Raw genomic sequence first — 11,688 nt, 5'->3', positions numbered from 1 at the left:
TTACTCTAACGTACCTTCGACGATATTATCGAAATTTATCAGAAAGAACCCGTCTGACCGGAAAGAATTAACCGAGGATTAACCAACCCGACGTCCTTAATAAGTCCAACCTTCCGTGTTTTGAGATAATCGGTAGATTCCAACTAATGGTAAACACGACCACCTATATATTATTTGCAAATACGGCCATCGGCGTCTCAGCAACAGGGGTAAAAGAATTAAAAATTATTTAATATTTTAATTATATAAAAAAATGTTACAATCTTGATCTTGAACATGTTGAAACGATGTATGAATCGACTGCTAAACGGACCTCGGTAACTCGGAAAAACACTTGATCCAAGCACTTTTTCAAATGATATAATTTTAAATGTAAATGCACATATTTAAATTTAATATATACCAAACAATTCAAAAGCACTAAACACGATGATACAATGTTTACTTTAAACAAATTTTAGCCGGAAACTGACAACATAAATAGACCCTTAAAGAAGATAGGTAACCTACGACTTCTAATAAAATAATATTTTTAAAAATACCCCATAATTAATAAATTCAAGTAGTAATGGGAAAGTTCAGATAGATAATGAACTCATTCATATTTAAGTTATAAATTTCCAACAAATTGAGGAAAATGTTAAACTTATAATTTATTTTTAAAATATACAAAATAAACCGTTTTTAGCTTAAATATGTTGTTTGAAATAAGCTAAAATGTGCAATATATGCATCAATATGCACTTTGCATATATTCCGCTTCCCATTCATAAATGTTAAGGTTAGGAAATCTGATCCATAAAGGAAATAGTAATTCAAAATAATATGGAAATTTGAGATTTGTAAATGTTGAAACAAAGGCTAAAACTGCAATGACCTTTATATTATAGCGAATATACAGTGTGACCCATTTAGATTGGAAACACCTCTATAATATTTGAAGTTGTTAACCGATTTTAACCAAATTTTTTTTAATGTCATGTAATAAAAGGTCTATTGCGGGACAAAATACGAAATATTTAGTTAAATTTTCAGGGCATTCTACGATACTTTTTCTTCGTCGAAAATGGAGAATTTGTATTAGCGATTTTTTTATTAAAAAAATTTCTACGCCACTGGACTTAGAGTGGCTTCAAATCGCTAAGACAAAAATTTCATTAAGATATATTTATTAATAACAAACTTATGACAACTTAAAATTTTAAAACTCACGAAGAAAAAAACACTCTGTATTAACGTTAAAAAAACACTCTGTATTAACAGAAACATGGAAATATAATTTTAGTTTAAATCCTAGTTGCCTCTATCAATCCACCATCTAATTGGATACATTTGTCGTAGCGTTTATGAATATTTCTACTTACATTTCTTGTAATGTTGGGGAGTAATTTCTGCACATGCCTGTCGAATTCTTGCACGAAGTTCGTTCACGTCTCTTGCACGGGTTTGGTAAACTTTTTGTAGGGGGGGAGTTATCAATCCCCAGAGAAAGAAGTCTAAAATTGTGAGATCTGGAGATTTGGGTGGCCAATCTATCAACGCACTACCCCGGCCTGTCCAACGATTCGGAAAATTTTCATTTAGCCATTGCTTCACGGTTCTGGCGTAATGAACAGAACACCCATGTAACTGGATATACAAATTTAATCGTTCATTAATTGGGAGCTCATGAATAGCATCCCACAAGTCGGTGTTTAAAAATTCTAAAAAGTTCTGTGAGTTCAAGTTTTCTTCAAAAAAGAAAGGACGAATAACTTGCTCGTTCAGTATACCACACCAGACATTGATTTTTTGAGAATACTGGCTTTTACAGTTTATTACCCAATGGGAATTATCTGCTGTCCAATAGCGACAATTCTGTGATGATACTACTTCATTTGTAGTGAAAGTGGCTTCGTCGGTAAACAACACGTTTTTTAGAAAATTTATATTGTTTAAATATTCCCCTTGAGCCCATAAACAATATTCTAAACGTTTTGCTTCGTCGTCTTCTTGTAATGTGTGTAAGAATTTTGGTTTGAAAGGTTTAATATTATTTACCTTAAGACATCGCCGAATACTCTCTCGAGGCACATTCAAATATAAACTGGCATTCCTTAAACTGGCATCAGGGTTATTTCTGAAATGATCTAAAATGATTTGATCATTTCCTCTCCTTCTTGGTAACGGGTTATTTTTTAAAATTAGTTTTGATACTGCACCATATTCATTAAATATTCTATTTATTTTGTTTACCCTACCGCAGCTAATATTAGGACAATCCACATGTCAGTCATATTAAATATTGTACAAACTTCCTTGGCACTTCTATCGTTATCTCCCAAAAGACGTATAATTTCAATTTTTTCTCTCAAACTTGACACAAATGACACAAATAATGTCAAACAGTAATATCGTTGTCATGGCAACTCAGATTTAAGTTGTAGCATGTAAAGTTAATAATAATGTAAGTGCGTTACTTGCATTAAATTTTTATGCTATTTTAAACATTTTCTTGTCTAGTAGTGGTTTATTATTAAAATTATTTAAAAAATAATTAGTTTTATGGTTATCTGTTGATACAGGGTGTTCTTTTTTGAGTCGTAACTTAGTGAGTTTTAAAATTTTAAGTTGTCATATCTTCGTTATTAATAAATATATTTTAATGAAATTTTTGTAATAGCTATTTGAAGCCATTCTAAATCCAGTGGCGTAGAAATTTTTTTAATAAAAAAATCGCTAATACAAATTCTCCATTTTCGACGAAGAAAAAGTGTCGTAGACTGCCCTGAAAATTTAATTAAATATTTAATATTTTGTCCCGCAATAGACCTTTTATTACATGACATTAAAAAAAAATTGGTTAAAATCGGTTAACAACTTCAAATTTTATAGAGGTGTTTCCAATCTAAATGGGTCACACTGTATATTTTTGTTATAATCAAAACGTCGCGTCCTAGTAATTATCAGAATTTAATTCAAAATTATAGGTATCCATTCACGTTTAACTTAATTTTAACCTGTATAGAATTTTTTCAAGTAAGAGCTAAGCCGGAAGTGTTTCATCCTTTCCTTCGATTTCGTGTATCCGATATTTGCGAGCAAATACTATAACGTTTAAATTGGCATTGCGCCTAACGTTTAAATATGGCTAGTTCTACACAACGACCCTTGAGATCGACCAAAAGGGCAATTCTACTGGGGAATTAAGTAGTTCGCTCAATGCGGAAGCACGGTTTCGGGGTTCTTTCCCTTTTATCAAAGGAAATACACGTATATAAATTTTCGGATAATTTTCGAGCAGGAATTCAGACTTTATTGACAATATTTGAAAAGAACAAGATATATTCTATAAAAACACAGAGAAAAATTTGTTATAAAATGTTATTTTAGTCGTTAAAGCGATTGACATTTGAAAGATCTGTTGCAATAAAACATGTGTAATGCAATTCAAAGTTAAACATCGAATAATTAGAGCAGAAATTTATATACATGTAGCAAACAATTTAAATTTCTGCTACAAGTAAATAGACTATATATGATATATTCCTCACATTCTCATTATATTAACATTCTCTTATTGAGCCTTTACATTTTACATTTGAAACAATACCCTATAATGATTGCATACAATCTTTCATCGAGACCCTCAGCCGCGAACAATTTTTCCCCAAATTAAACAACCAATTGAAATGAACAGAATGATGTAGTATTTTCATCGGCGTGTGGAACGCAGACAACGTGATAGGAATAATGTGTACATTGTAGGATGCAGCTTGCATTGGTTTCATGGAAATTGAGCATTCAGGTTTACCCAGAGTAATTTTGAATCATTAAAGTGCCGTTGACGTGGTTAGAGTTACAATTATTAGAATCAGGGTAAGAATCAGCCTATGAAGTGTTTCGAATTGATGTACTTGATTTCAAAGTACAATTAGTGCTAACCAGGAGAGAGCATTCGGATGCACATACCGTATAAAAAGTGAACGTAATTCGAGAATATTCAAATGAAGCTAGTATTACAAGCTTACTACCACCAGAACTGCGGTACTGGTTATCGAAACTACTTGAAGTGAGTCTTAAGTACTTTGATTCAGTACAAAAAATGCCAGTTCTCAAACTAAAAAATTTTAAGTACCTATTTGTTCTTTTTTGTGAAATGGTATAAAATTTTGTTATTAAAATTAAAAAAAAAAATTCAAAATGGATTTATAAATTTTCAAAACGTTTTCGATCCTTTCAGATCCTCCTCAGTGAAAAACGTCTGTATAGACTAACATAATTTAAGTAATTAACATTGAAATTATTAAAACACTATAGAGCGTTTCACGTTAAGAAAATGACATTGCGGAGATAGGGCCATGTATTTCTTATGGACGATAGAAGCGCAGCGATGCCACGATGAACACAAGCGCGATTCAGGGTTGTATAATTTGTATTTTCGTTTTCACAGACATGAATTAAATTAATGTTTTTTAAAGTAATTGACCAAAAGTGTCCATTCGAAACAAGAGATGAAAAGTAGGGAAAATGATTTTAATTAAATAAATAGTACCTATTTACAAAAGATAATTTTATTTTATCTTATTTTAATTATAGTAACGACAGTTTATTTGTTTTTCGGTAAGAATATCATATACCATGAATCATAGAAATCAGTAGAAAATATTACTTAGTTAAATCATGCACTTTTCCGGCTATTAAAGATTTAAAAGCAAATAAACGGACCGCTTGGAATGCATATATTACTAATTGCAACTTAAAATAATACGGTGTGCGTATGTCAGCGATTTTATGTCGTTCTCTGGGATTACATAATGATAATAAGACTTTGTGCTTTGTGGTTCTTCAGTTGTTATTCTGACTTTACAGTTAAATGTTAATTGAAAATGGAAATTCGAAAAATATAGAGAACCTAGTAAACCGCATGCTTGAGAGTTTTGGCAACACTGATCTCCATAAGCCTAATGTTATTTTCTTAACGTAGAACGCTGTATAGATCGATGATAAAGGATTACATTTTTTAAGGGAACATACAATTTCCCAGCTCGAAAAAGGAAACTTTATGTCCTGAAAGGTACTTGGTTGCTGGGAAATTGTACGTTCCCTTAAAAAAATGTAATCCTTTATCATCGACCTAGTGTCTTATTAATTTCAATGTTAATTACTGAAATTATGTAATTTAACGGTCATCTGACCTCATCATGTGGCTAGTTCCAAATACTATATCAGCGGTTCCCAAACTTTTTTAGCTCACACTAACTTAAAAACTCGTTCAGGCACGGCACACTTGGGTAAATAATCTCTATAATGAGTATAATCATAATGTATTATGTGATTTTTTTACTATGTTATTTTATTTAAAAATATAATTTAAAACATAATTCACTGAGTTAATGATATGCTCAATATGGAAACTAATTAGGAAAATTAAGAAAACAAAATTTTAATGCACTTACAAACATATATTTTGTGTCAGTCTAATTAAAAATAGTGACACCATATCTAATGCGATATTTGTATGCTTGGTGACCCTTTATTATTAAATCCTTTCAAGGGCGTATTGTAGACAAGCACAACCTCAAGTCGTCCTCTAAAGATTTTAACTGTGAACGATTTTTGTTCTCTGCTTCAACCAGTTTACTGTACTTAAGTTTAAGTCCACGGTCATTTTTTATATTTATCAGTTCACCCTCTTTATCAGTAGTGAACAAGACCATGTCATAAGCCGACTCGATGTATGGATTTCGCACCCAGTCTTACTAAGACATTTTAGCCTCAAATGATTTCTTTGTGAGTAGGTGCCTTTTTAACTTACTCGGCACCATGGCTTCGTTGGACAGCTGTTCGCCACATATCAAGCATCGAGGTTTAGGCTGTTTACCACCAGATGACATAAAACTGGACGAACAAATAGTTTTCATGGTACTGAAGAACAATTCCCAATCACTATTGGCAATCCGTTTGCGTTTCGCAGGTATACACTTCCAAATGTTTTTATCATCAGTCAGATGTTCATTGCGTTCACTTAAACTCGTACTTGCACTAGCACTAGGTAATTCACTCCTAATTAGAAATCGATTCATTTTAAAAGCGAACAGTAGCCTAACTCTGACTACAACGTCCAAAGAAATTCAATCATACGGGACTTAGTAGTTTAACGTTTGACCAACGACTGTCTGTGTGATATGTGAGTAGAGATAAGCATCGTTAGTTTTACAATCAACAGTAGCGATTAACAGTGACAGTGTGCAAAAAAAGTTGCCTAACCTGCGATGACAACCCTCTATTAAAAAAGTTTAAAACTAACTAAATTTTAATACAGGAATAAATAAACCAAAATTTATTTGTTTTTGCGAGGTTAGGTCCAAGAAATTTTAACATTGTAAAAATAATAATATTTTGACATAATTTTAATTGTGTTGTCTATTGTATCGAGTTCAAGGTCAACCATGATATTGGAAAACATCGATGTTTAGGCTCGATGTTGTATTGCCATCGATGGTACGGTTTCGATGTTTAATCGATGGTAAACATCGATGATTTTCCACCGATGCTCCTCTTTAGACGTGAGTATCTTCAAACGCTATCTGTTTTGTACAAAACTTAGTCGCTGGTTAAATGAATTTAGAGATAATAATGAAGAAAAAATGCAATATTTTGACTGTAAATAAATTAGTGACAAATAGCAAATACAACTGTGAATAAAATACAAAATTAACTGGTCTTAACCCACACTGTTGTCTGTACAAAGAATATAGACTCACCTTTTGAAATATTGATGTATTCGTGGCAGTCAGAAGAATTGGTCGCGGTGCGTCACGACGCCAGCTGAGGTACAGAAGGAAGGACACCCCGTGTTCGCTGTTTCGGTGTTGAAGTCGAAGTGTCGTCTCCCAACTTAAGATGGTCAGAAAGAACTTTCTAACCGTTACGTGGTGGTCCGTAAACCAAGAGAGTATACCAATAAATCACTCTATTGTATTGCGATTTTGAGTGGCGATAATTTAAGTTAATTGTCACGGTAATACGATACTTTACTCTTGTGTGTATTGGCAACACAAAAATAACAAAAGAAATCAAATTCTCCGTACTTAAAACATAATAAATGAGATAGCCAGTTTAACAATTCGATTTTACGAAATAACAGGAAGCAATATATTTTAACAAAATCGTTAGAGTACAACATTGAATTAGATCACATTATAGTACAGCAAAACAAAAATATTAAAAAAGGAAATACTAGTAAAAAAGACGGTAAAATTTCGCGGCACACCTACGGGGACTTCAGGACACACAAGTGTGCCACGGCACACTAATTGGGAACCTCTGTACCATATAGACATTTTTCACTGAGGATGATCTGATAGGATCGAAAACGTTTTGAAAATTTATAAATCTATTTTGAATAATTTACACAATACAATACATAATTTTATACCATTTTACAAAAAAGAAATTTTTACTTCATTGTATTTTTTAATTAAAATTTTGTATAAATTTGGTAAAGAAATAGAAATCTTTTGTATCAAAAACCGCAAAACACTTCCAATAAGTGAAGAAAATCTTGCCAAACATAATTCATTTGAGAGCCAGTGTACTTCAGTTTGAAGAAGAAATCTATGAAATTCCTCGTCATTTTCTTGACACATCTGCAATCTAGAATGTAATACGTTATAATTCATACCTGTTGTGAATTAAATTTCAATTTTTTTTTATTAATTCGTAGAAGCTTTTGTAGTTTAATGTTATCGATGTATTAAAACTAAAAACATTATTTTTTTGTAATAAAAAATATAATAAAACATTATATTCAATTAAAATTATATATTTATTCAATGCAACTTTTACAAAAGATATTTGAATGAACTAAAAACATTTTTTTTGTAATAAAAAATGTAATAAAACTTTATATTCAATTAAAATTATATATTTAATCAATGCAACTTTTACAAAAGATATTCTTTTATAAAAAGCCTTCTTTTATTTAGTTTGTTCCTATTATATTGAGGATTTACATACATATATAACACATCTGCGTTAATTACCGCCAAATCTAAAATATTATAAAATAAGCAAAGTGACCTTCTAGTTCCTCTTTTGCTGGTATAAGCTGACGCTAATTTATCTGTTGTATCTACACCTCCTTTGTTTCTATTGTATTCTAAAATATTGTCGGGTTTCTTATGTTCTTGCAATGACACCTGGTCATCTAAATGTATCGAGGACAAAAAAATAACAGATTTACCCTTTTTAGGACCATATGAAACTAACGTCATATTCTTCTGAAACCCAAAAATTGATGACAGGGCTTCTTTACTTTTATTTGGTAGAAATTCAACAGGAATAATTCCTGGTTGCACCAACAGATCTTAAGCTCCAGCTTAGCCCAGCTCCGCTTATAGCTAGGGCCGCCTTAACTCTCATTTACGTTGCACCATAATTTTCGATTCTTATCTAAGTACGTCTTAACTAAGATGAAATTTAAGATGCAATTCACGTGGCAACCATGTAACTTGTCAATTGTAAATTATTAAGTGACGTTTTTAGGTTTATTTTGTCCCGCGCAATTTTCGTTTCAGTATCTACAAACTTTCAATTTAATTTAATTTTAAAAATGGACAAAAAGAGAATTAATTATACTCCTGACGAAAAAAATTTACTTGTTCACCTAGTACAAGTAAACAAACACATAATAGAAAATAAAACCACTAATGCTGTGAGCAATAGGGAAAAGGATGAAGCGTGGAATCATATCACAATGCAATTTAACGAAAAGGTAAGTTTTAATATATGATTTGATATGTAATAAGTGTGTTTACTAAACAACTTATTTAATATATATCACTAAAAATAAAAGTCGATTCTAATAGAAGGTAGCCTTGAGAAAATTTTATGTTAAATTTGCATCATATATTAATTGTAATAAGAAATAATAGTGTAACTCGATAATTGTATTGTAATGTATTTTTAGCTAAGAAATGTTCACCGAGATGAATCTTCCTTAAGGAAGCAGTGGTCAAATATTAAGCAGGACCTAAGAAAGAAGGCTGCAGAATCACGACGGCAGTTATATCAGACGGGAGGGGGACCTCCAGCTCCAGAGACAAAAGATATGGATGAGACAATTATTTTAGAAGTGGTGAATACTAAAACAATATCTGGTCTCGACAATGAGAACGACTGTGACGTTTTGTCTCAATGTATGTACAAGTTTATTATCAATAATAAAAGTAATTATTAAATCATGTTAAAAATAGTATAATAAAGTATTGTAAAAAAATTACAGCATCTACAAACACATATATGGCAAATGACAATCACCCACAATACAACCAAAACCATAATATAAGTGATGTGGAAGAACATGTGGTAGAAGAACGCAGTGTAGAAGACAGCAATATTCAGAAGAGAAGGGCAAACCGGCAGTGGGTTCAAAAAAGGAGGCCAGTAAAAAGGAATTCTGCTGTAGAAGATGCTAAAGTTGAAGTTTTAAAAATACAGGCAGAAATGCTGGGAGAAGAAATGTTGAATAAGCGAAAACTATTTCAACTAGAATATGAACATAAAGAAAAAATGTTTAAGTTAGAAAGACAAGCCGCAGAAAAGAAATTAAAACAGTCTTAAGATTTTTTTATGTTCATATGCTAATTTAAATAAGTATATTTTTTGAATGCTGTGTCATACGTTAATAACAAAAAGTCATTAAGTATACATTACAGTAATTGACCACCTATCTCAATCAACCAATAGCATAATCTATATTATATAGGTTTTGCTATATTATATGGCTGATTATGGCGGTTGTTGACCTTTTCTTGCAAAAATGCTACAAACTTTTAACAGTGGCAAAGCTGTCATTTCCTGAAATGTGTACTTAATGAGTTTTTCTTTATGATGATAAACTATGATATCAGACGATATTATAGTTTTTTTTCTGAATTTAAATATGAATTATATCTTAAGTAGTAACTCTCCTTATTTTATTTATTTAAGAGTGTAACAGATAGAGGTGAAAATAAAAAAATGATTATGGAATGAATATTTATTATATCTTAAGTAGTAACTCTCCTTGTTGTATTTATTTAAGAGTAACAGATACAGGTAAAAATAAAAAAAATGATTACATTTTATTAATAAATATATACATTAAACTTAAAACTAGGATTCACTACCATGTACAGACTAGCAATAAATTGGAAAGGTTGAGAAATCAAACTTACAGTTCCTTATATCTAAATAATGTTTATATTCTATTAAAATAATTGTCGACAAGCTCCCTTCGAAAATCCCTAATAACATTATTAGGGACTAGTGCTGCAGGTATATTACCATTTTGTATAAGTTCTTCAAACTCTTCTGCATTAATATTATCAAGAGGAGGTTCAGGTTCCCCATTTAATTGTGCAATATTATGCAAAACTGCAGTTGCAACAATAATATTTAAAGTTGTTTGAAGTTTTAAACGACAACCATATGCCAAAATAGGAAACCTCCTCTTCCAAATACCAAATGTATTTTCTACCTTTACCCTGCTTTGAACTAAGCTAATGTTGTATTGCCTTTCACCTTCGGTAGTTGGATTTAAGAAAGGAGTCAGTAAAAATTTTGATTTATATTTACCTGGACGAATTATTTTTACATGACAACCATCAATCGCCCCAATGACTCTAGGAAATCTAGCAATTTGGTAAAATTGCTGTTGTCTTTGATTAATGGTTGGTTCGGTTTGTGGCATCTTAATATAATTAGGCCGTAAAGATGCCAAGCATCCTGTAACTTTCTTCACAATCCTAGACATAGTAGATTTGTCAGCTTCTATAAAATCTCCTATTGCGACCAAATGTGTTCCTGTCGCATACAGCCTCAAAGTTACCAATAGTTGATTGATGGGACTGAGGGAATTATTCCTGTAAATATAAGTACAATCAAAGCAATCTCACTTTTGTACTTCTACTTGATATCATTTATGTTCTTTTTTTTCATTTTATTTATTTGTTATTTATTTATAATAAAGATTTTTTTACTTACAAATTATGCATATATTCTAATTGTGGTTCCACAATTTCCAAAATATGCAGGACACGTCCTTTTGTTAGACGAAATCGTACAAAAAATTCTGCATCCCCGTATTTATCAAAGGGATTATTACGAACAAATACCTTACGAGGGATATTCGCAAATAGTGGTACATATCGTTCTTCGTCTACTATGTCGACATTGTCTACTAAATCCACAAAATTAATATCCATTTTTAATATAAAAGTGTATCTGTATTTCACAACAAAACTGTCAATTTTTTGAGGTTAGATTGCTCATCTTAAATTCAGACAGCAGCTTAAGCTGAGAATAACGGGGACTTGAAATTAAGATAGGTTTAAGCTGAAAATCGAACTAAGACTCAATGGTGCAACGCGTATGTTTCGTAAGTGGAGCTTAAGGCACGTCTTAAGCTTAAGATATGTTGGTGCAACCAGGCATAAAAGTTTTATTCCTTTGTAATGTTCCAATTAGTCTTATTTTATGTTTTAATAATTCAGTCGCTAAATGGTAGTCAGTAAAAAATTATCCGTGGTTATGTTTCGCCCAGAATTCTGAACATCTTTTATAAGTCGTAAAACCACATTTCTGCCCTGATTTGTACGTTACGGAGCTAATTTTCTGCTTTTCCTGTATACAGTTCTGCACAATACACATACGCAGTTTTGA

General features: G+C 31.4%; 1 protein-coding gene across 1 annotated transcript; it reads left to right on the top strand.

The window, feature by feature from the left end:
- The first annotated feature begins 8,365 nt into the window (after positions 1-8,365).
- On the top strand, positions 8,366-9,986 carry LOC140447008 (uncharacterized). Its single transcript, XM_072539596.1, has 3 exons — positions 8,366-8,758; positions 8,954-9,182; positions 9,269-9,986. The coding sequence occupies exons 1-3, from the start codon at positions 8,597-8,599 to the stop codon at positions 9,604-9,606; spliced, it is 729 nt and encodes a 242-aa protein (XP_072395697.1). The 5' UTR covers positions 8,366-8,596; the 3' UTR covers positions 9,607-9,986.
- Positions 9,987-11,688: the final 1,702 nt, after the last annotated feature.

Source organism: Diabrotica undecimpunctata, chromosome 7, assembly GCF_040954645.1.
Source record: "Diabrotica undecimpunctata isolate CICGRU chromosome 7, icDiaUnde3, whole genome shotgun sequence".
Taxonomy (NCBI): domain Eukaryota; kingdom Metazoa; phylum Arthropoda; class Insecta; order Coleoptera; family Chrysomelidae; genus Diabrotica; species Diabrotica undecimpunctata.
The sequence above is the reverse complement of the archived record's forward strand: the minus strand, read 5'-3'. Positions and strand labels throughout refer to the sequence as shown.

What these genes read in the sequence shown, in the direction of transcription:
- LOC140447008 (XM_072539596.1), top strand. Translation starts at nt 8,597, where the DNA reads ATGGACAAAAAGAGAATTAATTATACTCCTGACGAAAAAAATTTACTT. An exon ending in CAATGCAATTTAACGAAAAG is followed by an intron (nt 8,759 to 8,953) that starts GTAAGTTTTAAT and finishes ATGTATTTTTAG; the next exon opens with CTAAGAAATGTTCACCGAGA. An exon ending in CTGTGACGTTTTGTCTCAAT is followed by an intron (nt 9,183 to 9,268) that starts GTATGTACAAGT and finishes AAAAAATTACAG; the next exon opens with CATCTACAAACACATATATG.